Source organism: Thamnophis elegans, chromosome 2 (genome assembly GCF_009769535.1).
Source record: "Thamnophis elegans isolate rThaEle1 chromosome 2, rThaEle1.pri, whole genome shotgun sequence".
Lineage (NCBI taxonomy): Eukaryota > Metazoa > Chordata > Lepidosauria > Squamata > Colubridae > Thamnophis > Thamnophis elegans.
The window spans coordinates 49,882,413-49,902,350 of record NC_045542.1 but is presented as its reverse complement, the minus strand read 5'-3'; the positions used below and the strand labels follow the sequence as shown (position 1 = coordinate 49,902,350).

The window sequence follows — 19,938 nt, the reverse complement described above, 5'->3', positions numbered from 1 at the left end:
GAGATGAGTGCTGTCTTGTGATGACATGTCTTCAATAGACAATTAGTGGGGCATTTTCCCATGACAGTATCCACAATGAACTCTTAGCTTCTACTTGATTTTCCCAGGCATGGATTATATTGTCATTTCTTTATAAGACCAGAATAGGTTCCATTTGTTTTCTCTCTTTGAAAAGATTAGGCTTTTTGTTAAACTATTTTTTGTTTATAGGCTTGATAACATTTTAAACCAAAAAGCCCAAAGATTTAAAATACTGAGATGATCATAAGATAACTAAACTAAGTAACAGCAAGTTTGGGCAGTGTGAGAAAAAGAATTAAAGAAACAGAGAAAGAAGACAGGAATAGAAATAAAGATACAATCTGTAGCCAAATCTATTGCATGTCTCCTAATGTCCCAAAGATTCTTCAACTGAAGAAGCTTCTTGGATCAGAAGCGAACCGTCTTCAAAGAAAAAACAGAAAGTCCAGTTGCTTCTTGGAAAAAAGCACCTTTGGGATAACCATGACCTGGATGACTGAGAATCTCTATAAACGTCTCCTAATGTCACATGTTTTCTTTATTTTACATTAAGATATGCCTGGCATCCTATAGATAGATACACACAACCACATCCCATTTTGATGGATTTGACACAATACAAAAATATTAAACCCTCAGGCATATGAAAGTTAACTGATACTTTTAATTTAAAATAAAAAGACCAAGGGGTAGATATGCTTCTACCCAGAGTAGTACAATACTATTATTTTTTTTTAAAGTTTTCCACATCCCTATCTAAGAATATCCTAACAGATAGAGAGAATGGGAGAGAGATCTACAGTTCCCAAGATATATAAAATATGCAAGTCGCAGGGATGCTTTCCACTTTTCAAAGTGCAGCAACTATGTTCCATTACAAAAAAAAAACCATATAGTAGGCCACCTCACTCTTCTTACAGTTTAATATTTTATTGAGTAAAGTACCATTGTTTTACCCATTTATGCCCTGTGGTACAGTGCAACTTGCAAAAGAAGCCTTCCCAGGATTTTCCTTGCTGCAGGAAGCAAGAGGCTTAAAAAGCCCTTTCAGTACCAGAAGTAAGAGGAAAGTGGTAAATATTCCTATCCAAACCCAACTCTTGAAATTTAATGAGGTTTTCATTTTTGCCAATACTTAAAAACTTCCATTACCCTTTCAAACTGGTTGTTAATTTTTCATGGCTATTAGTTTTATATAATTATTTGTTTCAGTTCATAGTCTTATTTTATTTAATGGATGCGTCTGCATAGTGACAACACATGTAGCTCTAAATCCTCAAACTATTGTGTTTTTCCGTTTTTGTTTTATAAGCAGAAATGCTTTCAGTGATCCCCTTATGGAACAATAATACCTAAACAATAAAGAACAGATAATAGCAAAGTTGTGTTTACCTCTCCTTTGCTAGGTACTGTATATTTCGGAGTATAAGATGCACCTTCCCCCCCCCAAAGGGGTGAAAATCTGGGTGCGTCTTATATACTGAATACAGCATTTTTGACCTACCGAAACCCCTCCCCCTTTGCAAAAATCGACGTGCAGAGGGTTTGGGAGGCTTGCAAAGTGCTCCTGAGAGCTGGGGAGGGCAAAACGAGCAAAAAACAGGCTGGTTTTGCTCATTTTTGCCCCAGCCCCCAGGAACACTCTTCAAGCCTCTCAAAGCTCTGCATGCCCCCCCCTTTTTTTGTGAAAAACGGTCCATTTTTTTGCTCGTTTTTTGGGAGACCCCCCCAGCCCCCAGGAGCACTTTACAAGCCTCCCAACGCTCTGCATGTCTTTTTTTGTGCATCTTATACTCTGGTGCGTCTTATAGCCCGAAAAATATGGTAGTTAATATCTAACACAATACCTGTTTGTATTTCTGAGGAAGACTCCAGCCAAAAGCTTGCACCCGGCCATCTTCTTTCTGAACATGAGCTTTCACTTGGCGATACTGTTCTCTTTTTTGCTCTCTTCGTGAGGCCATACTGGCCTCAGACCTAGACCACAGGAAACACTTTTTAAAAAAATCCAAATAATTTTATTCCCTTCCATATTGTTAAAAAGAGCATTTCAGATATCCAGATTTAGTGAATGCAAAAGCAGGTATTCTTTAAAGTTACTATATTTGCCCAAATAGTACTCCTGAATTTAAGATAATCCTCCCCTAAAACAGATTATATAAAAGAAAATAATAATTATTTCCTCAATTATTGTATTATCAATGAATCTAAAATATCCCCATTTTACAATAAATCATTTGAGGAAAAAATTAAGACTTTTATTGGGGTAAATATAATAATATTTAAATAACACCATACAGAAAGAGAATGTATTTTCTTATTATATAGAGTAGCAGAAACTGTTGTAGCAAAAATTACTTTCACTGAACATTAAATCAACTTCTGCTAATCTAGACAACATATTACTATTGTATTTTTAATAAAAGTTCATTTCTGAAGCCAGAAGATTTTTTCCAAGCTGTTTAAAACTACAAAATTAATTTGCATGGTAGCAGGCTGAATTTTTTATTTGAATAAAGTATCCTCCACTGCTCTGCAGGAAACCTACAGAAAGTTTTATGCTCTTAATTTATTTTACAAAGTTGCATGTTAATATGAAGATCTTTCTAGATACCCAAATTGCTATGAAATACACACACACACACACACACACACCACACACACAATCTTTCTGACATGGCATGTTGTTAACTATCATGGGTATACTATAACTTCGAAGGCTGATATTCCCATCCTAAGTAGGTTTGCCCCTCTTCTGTTTTGTCTCATATTTCGATGTCCACAGTATGACTGGAAGCTGGAAATGAGGACAGTCAGCATATCCCTTAGCAACTTCTAAGAATTTAAACTTGATCTGATAGGAACTTGTCAACACCGATTTAGATTTATGTTCCTTAAAGAAAAGTTGTACCATGCCCAGTCCCCAAGATTACTTTTTCAAAAGTTACTATCAACACAAAGGGAAAAATCTGAATAGTATTAATTGTATTTAATTAATTTTAACTAATATTACATTTAATTTCAGTTCCAGATTAAAATTTGGTCTTGGTGCCATTCATTTCTTTGCTGTAATCTAGTTTACATTTTGACAGCAGCCTGCCACACACCATTTGAGTACCATACAAGGCCTGAAAAAAAATTCTACCTATGACGGACCTAAAGGTTAAATTATGGAAGCCACATCTCAAAACTATATAAAAGCTTTAATTACTATAGAGTCACAGATAGGTTTCCAGAAAGATATTGTCCTAATACTTTTCTGTATGTCCATGAGCCCCCTACTCTTTTTCATGGTATTGTGCATGATCTGTCTTGCCTGACTTACCCCCAGAATATGATGGGGCACACAGGAAGTTGATGGTCTCTTAAAAACTTTCTGTATGCTCCAATGGAATCACTGACATTCCATTAGGTAAGAAAGCTGGGAGGAAGAAAGAAATTTAACACGTACATTTCAAGTTTGCAGAGAACTACTGGGCAGTTTCTAAAAATTAAAGAAAGGCTTAACTTGTTTCTGCAAATGTTTCAACAAAGGAATGTGATGGAGGAGGAGCCATGTCCCTCTCCAACATAAATTACACCTACAAGTATCTGTCAGATTCACGCAAACAAAAACAACATAGTTCTTACAGAAGCTGAGTTATTTATGCCTATATTGCCCTTTCCCATTTACTATATAAGATAATGCTTTGGGTATTTGTCCTTTTCACAAAACTGCTGTCTGTGCAAACGATATGCAAACTAGACGCTATACATAGAAGCAGTGTTCAAAAGACAAAAGAAAAAAGTTAAAATAATTTGGGTGATTTTTTTAGTATGTTATGCTAGATTCAAGTAGGACAACAAAGGTTCTACTTTAGCGATGTTGAGTGACTGCCATAGACTGTAAATTATATACGCTTAGACATGTAATAGTTGACTACATTCTTTAGGCTTATGCAATACTCAGAATATTCATAATACTTATCAATAGAAATGCTGGTAACAAGTGAAGTACATATATAATCCCACACAAGGTCTTATATAAATGTGACTTTGCAATAGAATTCCTAGAAATAATCAAACTAGGTGTTTTCCATCATAAAGAATTCTATTGTTTTACATGACTACTGAAACATAGAGAAAAATCTCTCTCCATCAGATAATCTGCACAAGCAAACTACTCTGGAAAAATTTGTTCTTTACGGTAGCTCATCTTGAGTTTTTTTATGTTTTGAAAAGCCACTGGTCTGAATTATGGTTGCAAAATTGTAAGAAAGATGGCCTTTGAGGGATTTAAAACAGAGGTGGTATTCAGCCAGTTCTGACAGGTTCTGGAGAACCGGTAGTGGAAATTTTGAGTAGTTCAGAGAACCAGCAAATAGGCTGGCCCTGGCCCCATTACCACCCAGCTGATCTTCTTTTGTTGCCCTAAACAGAACGGAGCTGGAAAACAGGTTAGTGGAGTGGGGAGGGAATCGGGAATTTGCAGTAACCTCCCCCAGGAGTAGGGAGGGAATGGGGATTTGAAGCATCCTTCCCCTGCTACATCCACCAAGCCAAGCCACACCCACCAAGCCATGCCCACAGAACCGGTAGTAAAAAAAATTGAATCCTACCACTGGACTTAAAGAACTATAATCCTTTAAGAGAAGAGCCACCAGTGTTACATTCTGGGCCAGATGCAGTTTCAAGATGTAGCTTGAATTGCAATAATCCAGTCTAGAAGTAATAAGACCTATGTCACCACTTCTAGTTTTGTCCTCAAGAAGACATCCAATTAGTGCAACAAGGTCAAGCTGGGCAGAAGCACTGACACCACCTCTGCATTCAACACAAATATGAGTCCAGGCATTCGCAGAGTGCAAAGTCCAATCATCAGAAATATATTGACCATGGTCACTATCAGGGACGTGCAGTCAGGGGAGGCAGGGGAGGCAGAGCCTCACCACTGTCATCATGAAAAGAAAAAAAATGTAAAAGGAAAAAGGCAAGAGCTGAGGTCAGGCTGAGCTAGTTGCTGCCAGAGTCACCATGGATGACTCTGCTTAACTATTTAAAAAAACTCTAAAAAAGCACCCTCTACAAGAGGAGGCAGGAGAACGACGTGCCTCATCTAGTCTGACTTTAGGCGTTTTATGATCACTCGAGCAGAGTTAAGCAAGGGTTAAAAGCCTAAAAATTCCTGATGTAGATGAGGCATGTCGTTCTCCTGCCTCCTCCTGTAGAGGGCACTTTTTTAGAGGCTTTTTTAAACAATTAAGCAGAGTCATCCACGGTGACTCTGGCAGCAACTAGCTCAGCCTGATCTCAGCTCTTGCCTTTTTCCTTTTACATTTTTTTCTTTTCATGATGACAGGCAAAAGCAGAGTTGAAATCCTCTCTGAAACAGCTGGAAAAGGTACATGTGGGTCGGAGGGAGGGGGAGGAATTCAAACTTCATCCTTAAGCATAGATCTCTCCCCAAGTGTAGTTTGATTGCAAGCAGAGCCACGTTGCCTTTTCAAACACACACACACACACACACACACACAGCTGGATAAAACTATATAAGTCCAGCTTCACTGATTACAAGTTTGAAAAGGCAACGTGGCTCCGCCTGCAATCAAAGGCTTGGATTGGCTCCAATCCAACTTCTGTGTTTGTGTTTGTTTGAGAGAGTGAGAGGGGGAAGGAGATAGTCCAATCCAACTTCTGTGTGTGTGTGTCTGTTTGAGAGAGGGGGGAGGGAGGGAGAGAGGGAGGAAAGGAGGAGGAGAAGAAAAAGAATGAAGGAAACTTTTTCGCAAAGGAGAAAAACAAATGCTGTCGCTTTAAATTGGAACTGAGCATGCCTGGCTGTGGAATTCTGGGAGTTGAAGTCCACAAGTCTAAAAAATTTGAAATCCACCACTGTGTCAGTTCCTTACCAGCCATAAACCTCACCACATGTCACTGGTCACTATATAGTTGGTAAGTTCTGCCTACACGTATTTTTGCTCTGTAAAGAAAACAGAACTTACTCTTCACTGAGGAAATCAAAAGCTTTTGATTTGTCACTTGGTAGCTGAGATAAGGTGCTGCTTCTTTTCTTGACTGAAGGAGTTATGTGTGAGGTTGGTGCATTGTACTTAACATTGACTGGTGGTTCTGGTTTCTTAGCAGTGTTGCCCGATGAACTGAATAATCTGCTAAAACTGGAAAGGAAAAAAGTAAAAGCACTTGAATATATAAGTACAGACAGCCTCTTGATCATCGGAGTTTTACATGTACATGTGCATTGAACACACTGCCTTACACAAAACAGGGCAGAAAAGAAGAGCCATTCACTGCTCAATACAGCCACACCATTAGAAGGTAGCTATGAAGATCATCAGAATTAAACCATATGCCTTCAAGTCGAAAATGTTTTGAGGATAGCTAAAGGCTAGTCAAATATCTAAAACTGTGGTTCTAAAAGAAGGAATGGTTTTCTTTAGAGATGCACAAAAAGATGATGCCGCATTATCAAATATGACAAGACTCTGGTCCCTGATAATTAAGGTCGTACTAAGATTATGACCATTTGAAGGTCTGACAGCACTGAAAAAAATTTACTTATAAATGGGTACTTATAAGGACTGCAAGCTCCCTTAGTCATGTGATCAAAACTTGGGTGATTGGCAACTAGCCCACATTTATGATAGTTGAAATGTCCCGCAGTCATGTTCTCCTGCCCTGAGCAAATCGACCGTTGACTTACCTGAACGGTTCTTCTATGTGTGCTGCGAGGGGAATCCAATCATGGCTTAACTTTGTCCATTAGCCTAGAGACTATGTAAATTTTGACCATGCCCCTCTGACTGGAACCGGGTCAGTTTTGCACAAAGTCAGCCATTGAAAGATGTATGTCAATGTCACTCATGGCCATAGCCAAAACAGGTATTCAAAGTCATGTCCAGAGTAGCCCAGTCAGGGAAAAAGGCAAGGTTAGTCATAGAGTCAGAGTCAAGGTGGAGCCCTGGCCAGCTGAAACTGCGGGCAGGTTTGGATTCTCCTTGCAGCACACATAGAAGGACCGTTCAGGTAAGTCAACGGTCGTTCTCCTGTGTGCTGCTTGGGGAATCCAATCATGGGACATGCCAAAGCAATTAAGTCCCAGGGCGGGAACTAGGCTGGTCAGGATCCTCCGCAGAAGAAAGAACCCTTTGAAACACTCTCCGCCCAAAGGAGGCCTCAGCCGAGGCATACACGTCAACCTTGTAGTGTCTAATAAATGGCGAAGGCGACAACCAAGTAGCCGCCCTGCAAATCTCTTCCACTGAGGCTTGTGTAGCCCAGGCCACCGTGGTGGCCGCACTCCTGGTAGAATGAGAAGTAATACGCCTGGGAACCAGTCGGGAATGGCTGTCATACGCTAATGCAATGCACGCCTTCAACCATCGGCCGATGGTGTGGGAGGACACCTTCTGTCCCATGGACGACGGCTGGAATGAAACAAACAGTGCCTCCGACCTCCGGAATGATGCCGTGCGCTTCACATAACATCGGAGGGTTCTGCGAACATCCAAATGATGCTACTGGCGCTCCTGAGGATGGGAAGGATGCAGGCAAAAATCCGGGAGGACGAGCTCCTGAGCCCTGTGGAACAACGTGTTGACCTTCGGGAGGAAGGCAGGGTCCAAATGGAGCACCACTCTGTTAGGATGAAATATGCAGAGATCCGCACGAACAGAGAGCGCTGCCAACTCTGACACCCTTCTGGCTGATGTAATGGCCACCAGGAACACCGTCTTAAGCGTCAGTAACCGAATGCTGATAGAGTAGATGGGCTCGAATGGGGCAGATGTGAGTGCCCTAAGCACCAAGGTTAAGTCCCAGGTAGGATAACGGTGCACCGTCGGAGCCTCAGATTAGTCGCACCCTTCAGGAAGGCCTTGACCCGTGAATGCTGGGATAAGGAACGGCCCTGACTGCCTCCAATCACCATGGATAATGCTGTGACCTGTCGGCGAAGTGTGTTGGGCGCTAGGCCCTTATCGAGTCCTGATTGTAAGAAGTCTAAGACTTGAGGCACCGAAGCCTTGATGGGGTCGGCCCCGGCATGGCGGCACCACCTACAGAAGGCTTGCCAAGTGGCCTCGTATATACGTGTAGTGGATGGTCATTGGGCCGCGTGGATAGTGTCAATAACCTTACTTGAATAGTGAAGGCCGGTCAGAATGGCCCGCTCACGTGCCACATGGCTAACTGCAGGAGCTGGGGGTTCGGGTGGATGAGAGCCCCCTGGTTGAGCTGGATCTGGTCATCCGTAATCCTCATGGGCGTGAAACCGACAGGTGCACAAGGTATGCGTACCAGGGCCGCCTGGACCACATCGGGGCAACCAACAGCACTTCCGCCTGTTCCGTCAAGATCTTCTGGATGACTGATGGAAGGATCGGGAGAGGGGGAAAGGCGTAAAGGAGGCTGGCTGGCCATGGACTGTGTAGAGCATCCACCCTCTCTGCCCCGGGAGTCTGGTACCTGGTGTAAAAGTGCGGTAGTTGCGTGTTGTGTGGCTGCGCAAACAGATCCACCTCGGGACGGCCGAACCGGCGAGAGAGTTCCCGGAAGAGGTCGGGATGGAGTTGCCATACCGCTTGATCCACGGTAGCTCTGCTCAGCCAGTCCACCTGCGTGTTGGCCACACCCGAGATGTGCTCTACCCGGATTGACAATAGCCTGTTCTCCGCCCAGTGATGTAGCTTCTCTGCCTCCAGCATCAGGGCCTTGGAGTGGGTGCCCCCTTGGCGGTTGACATGGGCCTTGGAGGCAACGTTGTCAGTCAAAACCAGCACGTGGTTGTGTGATACAATGTCCCGAAACTCTAGGAGAGCTAGGCGGATGGCACGTAGCTCCAGCCAATTTATGCTGTTTGACAGTTCCTGACTCGACCAGCGCCCCTGAGCTACTCGGTCCAGGGCATTGGCCCCCCACCCAAAGAGGCTGGCATCCGTTGTAATCTGGATGTGGTCCGGTTCCTTGAAGGAGCACCCTTGGAGGAGCTTGGAGGACGTCCACCATCGAAGGGACCTGAGAGGCTTGTGTGGGAGTCGAACCTTGGTCTGGGAATGGCTGGTGTGCGCCCTTTGGAAGGGAAGCAGGAACCATTGAAGTGGGCGGGCATGGAATCTGGCCCAGGGAACCACGTTGATACAAGAAATCATTTTTCCCAGTAATTTGGACAGCATTGCCAATGGCAAGTGTCTCTGAGATAGCACCTGATTTGTCAGGTGCTGGATGCTCTGTCGCCTCTCTGGAGACAGGGAGACTTCGCACGTCGCTGAATTGATGATGATCCCCAGGTGAAGCAGCGATGTGGTTGGCTGCAGGTAGCTCTTGGGGAGGTTGAGAACTAAACTATGACTGCGCAGTGAGTCATCGTGACCTGCAGATCTCTTAGGGCCTGGTCCCGAGATGAGGACAGAACCAAGATGTCGTCCAAATAACAATTCACTCGTATTGGGACCGAGCGAAGTGATGCCGCTACGACTGCCAGGAGTTTGGTGAACGTGCGCGGGGCTGATGACAGGCCGAAGGGTAAGGCCCGGTACTGAAAGTGACAGCCATTGAACTGGAAGCGTAGGAATCGCCGATGTGCCTGATGGGTGGGCACATGGAGGTACGCCTCCTTGATGTCGACTGATGTCATCATGTAGCCTTGGCGGATGGAGGCCAATATGCTTTTGAGAGATTGCATTTTGAATTTTTGATATTTGATGTACCGATTGAGCCTTTTCAAATCTAGGATGGCCCGCCATCCCCCCGAGTTCTTGGGCACAAGGAACAAGATGGAATAGAATCCTAGCCCTTCCTGACCCCTTGGTACCTGTTCTACAGCCCTGATGGTGAGAAGGTGATGTATTTTGGCGTCCATGAGGCGCTTTTTTGTTGGGCACCTGGGTACGGGGCACTTGAACCGCCTCAGGGGAATGGAGAGAAATTCTAGAGTGAGGCCCAGCCTCACGACCTGAAGGGCTCAGGCATCAGACGTGATCTCCGCCCACTGATGAGCGAAGGCCAGGAGACGCCCTCCTATGGGTTCTTCCCCTTGTGAGTCACCGGTACCTCCGAAAGGACCAGTTTCCAACTCCACGAAATGGCCTCCTAGCCTGGGACTGCGCCTGATTCTGCTGGCGACCCCTATCCCTGGCGCCCGCACGATCCTGGCCGCGATCCTGGGACTGGGAGAAACCCCTGTTGTAGTGAGGAACATAGGGAGCGGGGGCGAATCCGGAGTCCCCGGCCCGAAAGGGCTGTCGCCTATTATAAGGCTGTTGTCTCCTACTGGCACGGCCACTGGTGGAAGGGAGAACCTTACGCTTATCCCTGGTCTCAATGAGGATGGGATCTAGAACAGACCCAAACAAGGCTCCACCCTTGAAGGGCGTGGATGCAAGGCGCCACTTGGACTTGATATCAGCTAGCCAATGGCGGAGCCACAGCAAGCGCCGAGATGCCACGTTAGAGACTACAGCTCGAGAGGCGAATTTTGCTACACTGAGTGGCATCCGCAGAAAATTCCAAGGCTGCCATCAATTTGGTAATATCTTGGTGAAGGCGCATTTCCTCTGGGGCAAGCCTACTGTGCAATTGCTTAAGCCAGACCAAGGAGGTTCTATTAAAGAAGGACACCGCGGTAGCTGAGCGTAAGGCCCAGGCCGCAGCCTGATGGGTCTTGCGAATGACTGTCTCGGCCTTACGGTCCTCTGCCTTCAAACCCTCCGAAATTTCTGGTGGAATCAATGCAGGAGAGGCGAGGGCAGCAATAGGAGCATCTACAATGGGGAACTGGAGAAGACCTTCCAATTCTGGAGTAGAAGTGTACACTTTCCTATCCCCATTGCTGGATGGGTTAACCGCGGTCGGTTGATCCCACTGCTTTTGAATCAGATCTAGAAAGAGTTTGGGTGAGGGAATAACATCCTGCAAAGCCACTTGCTCAGCAAAGAGGCGTTCAGTTGCATCTAACCCCACAGCTGTGCTATCCTTAGAGGCTGCCTCCCCCATGTGGGTGGTGGTTTTAGCCTTATACAGTAATGACTTAAATAGAGAGTGCCGGAACAATCCAGGGGCAGTAGGCTGATCCAGGGGTAGCCCTTCATCATCGGAAAACTTCCTATCTATAACCTCACCTTCCTCCACTAAGGCCGACTCCTCGCTATAGACTGAGGGTAGAGGCGAAGGTGGGTCTGTCTGAGGAATAGACGAATCCCCTTGCACTGCCTGGGGATCAGGGCCAGTCTGGGCCACAGTGGCCCTAGGAACCTGGGCTCTACAATGCAGCTCCACATCTACCCCCCTAGAAATAGCTGCAGATATCAATTGGTACAAGTCAGGAGGAAGGCCCAAATCCTGGCCTTCCATTGGTCTGAGGCCTGCAACAGTAGGAGTGAACGTAGCAGAAGGCCCTGCATGCGGGGGCGAGCGGGCCGAAGCCACACTTAGATCCGAAATGGGAGGAGGAGATTGGGGCCCCAAAACCCCTTCCGCAGAAATGGGAGCCCGAGGCAATTGGATATCAGGAAAACAACCCTGCTATGTAGGGTGCGCTGGGGAAGCACGTTACGAAATCAGCACCGGGGGTGAGCTGCTAGGTGCCCCAGAGGCCTTAGATGGCGCCTTGATCTTATCCTTGCGCTTATGGGACTTGTCCCTAATGGCGGATGAGGCCCGAGGCCTATGGCTGGTGGCCCTAGTAACGGCCCTGCCGGGCCTTGGGCTAGGCCTTCCCTCGCCAGGGGAACGGGGCTCAAAAGTGGGCTCCACAGTACCTTTGGATACAGACTGGTCTGCCATTGCAATGAGATATAGGGATTTGGAAAGGCTCAACCTCGTTTAATGAGTAAACGCCACGAATTACTCCACCACACAAAGTGCCACGTGAAAAACAGAAGCTGTGCTGAAAAACGACCTCCTCACTGACTCAGCAAGCCGCAAGTGAGGGAAAGAGGAGGGCCATCGGGGCGGCGCCAATACCTGGGCGCGAAATTACACGCCCCGCCTCCTCCGGCAGATTCCGGCGCGTGCGCAAATCCCGATTCAAAATGGCAACCGCCCCAGATGGCGCAAATATTCAAACCGCCAAGGCCCTGAATGGATGCCTGGGGATCCTGCAAGCCGCAAGCCCCGTGGCAAAATCGGCCGCTGTTCCGTCCAACTAAACGCCATGTGGCAAGGGACGATGCCTGGGGTGAACTGCGCCGCGCAGGCGGGTCGCTCCTGGCGTGAAACGGCGCAGGGCGGCGCACCAGCCCAGGACGCGCACAAACAGTAAGCGAGGGGGGGGGGGAACACCAAACTCCACTCTTGGAAGCGCCGCTGCTGTGTCCCGGCGTGACGAGCCTATGGACCTCGCAGCTCCCGATCCCAGGCAAGAGATCCGACGGCGGGGAGGGTCTGGGCTGGCAGCGAACTGCCACCTCCACCTCTGAGTAAATAGATCAGTTTAAAACCGCAGTATGTGATTGCTGAATCCAATTAGAAGATGAAATTTGTCAATTAGTCTAGAGAGAAAATTGAGATGCGTCTCGTTAGGCTGGACTGAGTAAAAAAAACTGACCCAGTCCAGTCAGAGGAGGTGTGGTCAAAATTTACATACTCAGTCTCTAGGCTAATGGACAAAGTTAACCCATGATTGGATTCCCCAAGCAGCACACAGGAGAATGCTTTAGCTTCAACCCTCCCCACCTATCTCCCCTACCCAGAATCTCTGTCCTTTGGCTGCTGTGCACAGCATGGCCAAGGTGAAGAGGCCACTGTATTCCAGAATTGCTGTCTCCCTCTGACATTCATGGTCTCATCTCCCCTCTGTTGGGATTGCCAACATCAGCTGGCCTCAAGTGGAGGCTCTGCTGGAATGAGGCTTACCTCTCCCTTGCCCCCACCATCCCAGTAACCAGGTTTCTATAGTGGGCTTGCCCCAACTTCAGCAGTCTCAGCCAGTGGCACATGCACTTCAGAATGCACTCAACTTTTGAAATTCATGACCTGTTCACTGTTACATCTTTGAAGGTTGCTCCCTTCACCCATTTCCTCTTGTTTCTTTCCCTACTTTTTCAATAAATCTTGTTTTCATCTCTTTTTTTTAATAACAGACTATCCAAAACATGTCTAGTTAAACTAAAATCAGGGGGTATATATCCAAACATACTGGATTATCATGTTCATAAATCAGTCTTGGTAGTAGAGATTTATAATCCCTGTATATCAGTCCAATACCACAGCAGAAGTAAGAACAGACAACATGAGGAGCAATAAAAGTATTATGAAGACACAAACCTGCAGGATTATGAATCTTTAGCAGCTGAGCCCTGCAATTTTTCCAGTTTGTAACGTTTTCATCAACCAAATAATCCTAAATTATTCCTCACAAAAATAAAATATAAACCTCTTGAGGACACAGGACAGTCATGCAATCTCTTGTGTACAATTTTAGTAATTATAGCTTTAGTAGTAAACAGCAAGAAGCAAAAATCTGAACTCCTCTCAAACAGATTTTGTGAACTGAAGTCAGTAAGCATACAAATAGCATGGTTTTAAACTGCCACAATTAGAGAAAGATAATTATGTTTCTCTGCTAAGTGCGTAATAAGTGTTTCAGGATGCATCTTACAATATAATTCAGCTTTGACATCTTACCTGTCTGGCATACTAGACAATAAAAGAAAACAATGGGTAGTCATTACTAATTAAAGGTCCCTAAATGAGTAATAATATAATTTCTAATAAATGCAAGTATTTGTATCTTTATACTTACAACTGCCAAAGACTCGATCTCTTCTTCTCCTGCATAGCTGGATTTTCTCTTGATGCCCTAAAGAAAATAATAAAAAGCCCAGATTATAACATCTCTCACACCTGAGCATTTCATACAGTTGGAACCATGTTGGCATTTTATAAGTAAATCCACAATAACAGTTTTCCAAATTCTGAAACAGAATTTGAGATTTAGACTAAAAAAAAAACCTACCACAGCTGTACATGAGGATATGGTATTATTGAAGAAAATCAGCATTTGTGCACTGTTGTATCCCCTCTTAAATTCAACTGTATCCCCTATGAAAAGTAATTGCAACCATCCAATACAATAACTAACTCACAACAATAACAATAATCACCTGTACAGGTTGAAAGTATACCTACTACATGAGAACAAAATGAATTTGTTTTGCTGCAATTTGTAACTGGAAATTTTCCTCATGCAGAAAATTTGCGTGAGAATGAGAATGGCTGCCGAGTCTTACCGCTCCGGCTACCGAAAGACAGCAAAGAAATAATTCGGATGACCAGGACCCTGGACATGGAAGCAGAGGGGTTCCTGCAGAGCACGGACGTTTGGGCTCTTCAGGGAGGTAACTATTTGAGGAGGGGGCTGCATTTGAGCGGCTCCTGGACGGCGTTGCCTCCCCCTGGCTGGCGGCGGCGGCAGAGACGGCTTTGTGCGAGAGGCGGCGGTTTCGGCCCCGTTGCCCTGGGAAGTGTTGGACTTTTCCTTTGACTGAGCAGTGCCGAGGCGTTGGTGTGTGCCCCGAAGAGGGGGTGGGGAGCCCAGGAGAGATGCCTATCGGGACTGGGGGACTGGCTTCTTGCCCCCACCATAGCCCTGTGGACTCCCCCCCTTCCCTCCTGGCGCGGCGTTTTCTTTCGCTTTTGCCGCTGTCCCTACGAGGCCCCACGTTGCCTGACCATCTTTCTGCTCGGACTGGGACTCAAGGAACCCAACGACAGGCCTCCTGTGGTGACCAGTGCCATCCACTGCTGCTACTACTTCAGGAGTATCGCATTAGTCACCACTATTGCTATCATTTTGTATTAGACGCCATTACTCCGGAGAGACAACAAGCTGGCAGCTTGGACTCCCCCCAGTGGCCACTACTGCAACTGCAGCTCTCGGATTTTTATACGGATTTTTATATGTATGAACGAACTACATCTGTTCAATCAGTGTCACCTCTCTCTGCCCCAGTGTCACTACTGCAGCCACTCAGACTCTGCCTTTTACTACACGTTTGGCAGTCCGGACTTAACATCTTTGGCAGGCCCCTAAATCATCTAGACTCCTGGGACTTTTCAATCCTACCAGAGGGAGGGAGGCACCATCCTCCCCCCTCTATGTATTTTCAGTGGATTGGAACTGGGCCTTTAACCATCTTGCCAATTAATTGCCATAGGAAGGGAGAGGAGTGGAGTACCTCTCCCCCCCCTCCCCCCCTAGGGGAGGGTGGAGGACCCCTTGGACTATCACAAGCTTAGTACGGACTTGCCAACTTGCGCAACTTTTAATTTTTAAATTTTAATTTTTTAAACTGGTATGTTGAGTGCATGGGATTGTCTGGGATGGCGTGAATGATCTCACTTTTATTATTATTATTGTTGTAATCTGTGTTTTTTAATTACTCGTGAGGACTGCTTGTGTGAGAGCTTGGGTATGATTGACTCGGAGGACCTGCCGGGGTTTGCGGGGGTCACCGGGGTGGTCGGGGGGACTATGGCCACGGGAGAGGGTCGGAGCATTGCGGTCATAACAGGGAGGGGCACATATGGCGGGGACTTTAGGGCAAGCCATTACCGGGGAAGGAGGGTTCGCTACATTACAGAGATCCCTCCTTCCGGCCCTATGAGTCCCACTCCAAGACCAGATGGCGCGAGTAGTCAGGACCCTGGTCTCAGGCTGCTGTTGCTAAATGCCAGGTCTGTTGTTCACAAAGCTCCCCTCGTCCGGGACTTAATTGTTGACGAGAGGGCAGACCTGGCATGTATTACTGAAACCTGGCTGGGCACAGAAGGAGGAGTCCCCCTTGTAGAGATGTGCCCAGAGGGATTTCAGGTGCTTCATCAGCCGAGAGCCCAGGGAAGGGGTGGCGGTGTGGCTATTATTATCCGGGAGTCTCTGTTACCTCGTAGGGTCCCTGCTCCGGAGCTTGCCGGGTGTGAGTCCCTGCTGATAAAGTTGGACCTCAAGGGTCAAGTGGGTTTACTGCAGGGGTGGGTTTCTCGCCCCGTTCCAACCGGATCGGTTGGAACGAGGCCGGCGGCGTCCTCACGCACGCACGCGGCACGCGCGCACGCACGCAGCATCCTCGTGCACGCGCGCATGCATACTAGCGTCTGCGCGATGCTCCAGCTGCTCCTGGAGGATCACGCAGGCGTTCTGCGCATGCGTGGAAAGCGCGAAATTCGAAAAAACCGGGTAAGGAGCGGGCGCGGGTGTGCGGGTGCGCGCGGGCGTGGGGGTGGGGCTTCGCCGTTCCCGGAAGTTACTTACTTCCGGGTTCGGCGACCAACCGGATCGCAGGGAGCGGTGCGATCCGGTTGAAACCCAGCCCTGGTTTACTGCTAACGTACCTGCCTCCCAACTGCGTTGCAGCATCCCTCCCCTCGCTCCTCGAGTCGGTAGCCGAGCTGGCAGTTGAGCTCCCCAGGCTTATAGTTCTGGGGGACTTTAACTTGCCATCGCTCGGTGAACGCTCTGATGGGGCGCAGGAGTTCATGGCTTCCATGACAGCCATGGGCCTGACCCAGGTAATTCGGGGCCCAACTCATACAGCGGGTCACATGCTCGACCTCGTATTCCTCTCGGAGCAGTGGATGCGTGATCTTGGTCTGAGGGGTAATGAGATCATACCCCTGTCGTGGTCAGACCACTGCCTACTGAGGCTTGACTTCCGGAGGCCAAACCCCCACCGTAGGGAGGAGGAACCGACCAGGTGGTTCCGCCCCAGGCGACTTATGGACCCTTTGAGGTTCCAGACGGAGCTTGGGGTAATTCCCGACACTCTCGCCCACAGTTTGGCGGAGACTCTGGTTGCCGCCTGGCATTCGGCGGCGTCGGAGTCTCTTGACCGGATTGCGCCACTACGGCCCCTCCGGGTCAGCGGATCCCGGAGACCTCCTTGGTTCACCGAGGAGCTCCGGGAGAAGAAGCGCCGGAGGAGACGCCTAGAGCACCTGTGGAGGTCCGATAAGTCCGAGGAGAACCGAGCACTTTTGACTACCTGCACCAAGGATTACATCCGGGCACTAAGAGTTGCCAAAAGAACGCATATCTCCGCCTTGGTAGCGTCCGCCGAGTCACGCCCAGCCGCCCTGTTTAGGATCACCCGCTCCCTCCTTAATAGGAGGGATGCGGGAGACCCCTTGCAGGGTAGGGCTGAGGACTATGCCCAATTCTTGGCGGACAAAGTTGCTCGGTTTCGTTCGGACTTGGACTCCACCGCCGTAGATCCAGCCGAGACACAGGGGGATTACTTGGCAAACCATCTCTGGGTTGAGTTCCAGGATGTTGCCTCTGGGGATGTGGACAAGGCCATTCGAGCTGTAAGTGCCTCCACCTGTATTCTGGACCCGTGTCCCTCCTGGCTGGTTGCCAACAGCAGGGAGGTGACACATGGCTGGATCCAGGCGGTCGTGACCGCCTCCCTTCGGGAGGGGCACTTCCCCGCCGCACTTAAGATGGCGGTGGTGAGACCCCTCCTGAAGAAACTGTCCTTGGATCCAGCCATTTTAAACAACTATCGTCCTGTCTCCAACCTCCCCTTTATTGGGAAGGTTGTCGAGAAGGTGGTGGCCTTCCAGCTTCAACGGGCCTTGGAGGAAGCTAGCTATCTTGACCCCTTCCAGTCCGGCTTCAGACCCGGTTACAGCACTGAAACCGCTTTGGTCGCATTGACCGATGATCTCTGGAGGGCCAGAGATGGAGGCCATGCGTCCATCCTGGTTCTCCTTGACCTCTCAGCGGCTTTCGATACCATCGACCATGGTATCCTTCTGCGACGACTGCGGGAGGTGGGGGTGGGAGGCACTGTTTTGCAGTGGTTCTCCTCCTACCTCTCGGACAGGTCGCAGTCGGTGTTGGTCGGGGGGCAGAGATCGTCCCTGAGGCCCCTAACATATGGGGTGCCGCAGGGTTCGGTCTTATCCCCCCTACTATTTAACATTTACATGAAACCGCTGGGTGAGATCATCCGGAGGCACGGGATAAAATACCATCAATATGCGGACGATACTCAACTGTATCTGTCCGCCCCGTGCCAACTCAATGAAGCGGTGGACGTGATGAGCCGGGGCCTTGAGGCCGTTAAGGACTGGATGAGCGCTAACAAACTCGTGCTCAACCCGGACAAGACCGAGTGGCTGTTGTGTTTCCCTCCCAACAATTTGGCTGACATCCCAACACTCAGGCTGGGGGGTCAAATTTTATACCCCTCAGATAGGGTCCGTAATCTAGGAGTCCTCCTGGATCCACAGCTGACTTTTAACCATCAGTTGTCGGCTGTGACCAGGGGGGCATTTGCCCAGGTTCGCCTGGTCCGCCAGTTACGGCCCTACCTGAACCGGGAGGCTCTCACAACAGTCACTCGAGCCCTTGTGATCTCTAGGCTGGAATACTGCAATGGGCTCTACATGGGGTTGCCCTTGAAGTGCATCCGGCGACTGCAGTTAGTCCAGAATGCAGCCGCGTGAGTGATAGTGGGCGCACCGCGGTTCGCCCACATTACACCCATCCTCCGCGAGCTGCACTGGCTACCTGTCGATCTCCGGGTGCGCTTCAGGGTATTGATGACCACCTTTAAAGCACTCCATGGTAGTGGATCTGGGTACTTGAGAGACCGCCTTCTGCCGATTACCTCCCTTCGACCGATTAGATCGCACAGATTGGGCCTCCTCCGGATTCCATCTGCCAGTCAATGTCGACTGGCGACTACACGGAAGAGAGCCTTTTCTGTTGCAGCTCCGACCCTGTGGAACGATCTCCCCGTTGAGATTCGTACCCTCACCACCATCCAGACCTTCCGCACGGCCCTTAAGACCTGGCTCTCCCAGCAGGCCTGGGGATAAGTTTTTAAATTACCCGCCCGAGTGTTGGTTGACTGTTGAATGCAAGTTGGTGTTTTATTATCTATCTTGTTTACTCACTGTTTGTCTTGTATTATTGCACCCCCTTCCCATGATTGTAAGCCGCCCTGAGTCCCCTCAGGGAGAAGGGCGGCCTATAAATCGTAATAAATGTCTAAAAATGTCTAAATGTCTAAATTCAACCTAATCATAAAAATGAATGATTTTGTTTTCTGTAAAAACTAACTGCTAAACAGTAACCTATCATGCCACTAGATGGCAACAAAATAGGGATGATATAGTTTACCTTAAATAGAAATTTAAAAAAAAATAGTTCAAACTAATTGGAGAAAGCCAATTTGGTGTAGGGTTTAAGGCATCAGGCTACAAACTTGGAGATCTTGAGATCTAATCCTGCCTTTTGCACAAAGCTGGCTTAGTGACCTTGGGTTGTCACTCCTTCTCAGCCCTAAGAAGCAAACTTCTAAAATCTTACCAAGAAAACCGCAAGGGCTTATCCAAGCAGTCAACCAAGAATTAACACTGACTTGAATTCAGTGTCCACACACAACTGGGTACCACTTTAAAAAGAACATGATCAGAAAGGAGCTGAGAAAAGCCAAATAGAGACGTGGAAAGGTATCTTGGCATGCCTACTGCCAAAAATGGATGGTCTTATACAGTAGAACCTCTGATCACGAACGCTTCTGACCATGACCAAATGGGGTTTCAACAAAAAAAAGTCCACTTTTTTCGCGGCTGATTTCCCCTTCCCCGCCATTTTTTTTGTAAGCGTCAAATTTCGGGTCTCAACCAAATTGGGTTGCAACCCAAGTTATAGAATGAATTATGGCTATGATCACAAATTCTATAGTATTCAATAAGTGGGACAGATGTTTAATCAACATATTTATCATAGAATCATGGAAACGGAAGGACATTTAGGTCACCAAAACCATCCATTGCTCAGTGCAGGAATTTAAATTAAGGCCTCATAGACAGATGTCTGCATAGCTTTCACTTGAGCACATTGAATGAAGAGGAACCGCTACCTCTTTGAATTGTTTATCATGCAAGTTTTTTCCTAAATTAATCTGAAGG

The 19,938-nt window shown here is 47.6% G+C and overlaps 1 protein-coding gene across 4 annotated transcripts in view; it reads right to left on the bottom strand.

Moving 5' to 3' along the window:
- SPAG9 (sperm associated antigen 9) overlaps window positions 1-19,938 on the bottom strand; it is a 112,773-nt gene that overhangs the window by 35,127 nt on the left and 57,708 nt on the right. For all 4 annotated transcript variants that reach the window (XM_032208833.1, XM_032208834.1, XM_032208835.1 and 1 more), the window contains 3 exons: window positions 13,760-13,816; window positions 6,003-6,176; window positions 1,869-1,998 (listed from right to left, as the gene is read on the bottom strand). In XM_032208833.1, the coding sequence (XP_032064724.1) occupies window positions 1,869-1,998; window positions 6,003-6,176; window positions 13,760-13,816 (361 nt within the window). The remainder of the gene's footprint in view (window positions 1-1,868; window positions 1,999-6,002; window positions 6,177-13,759; window positions 13,817-19,938) is intronic.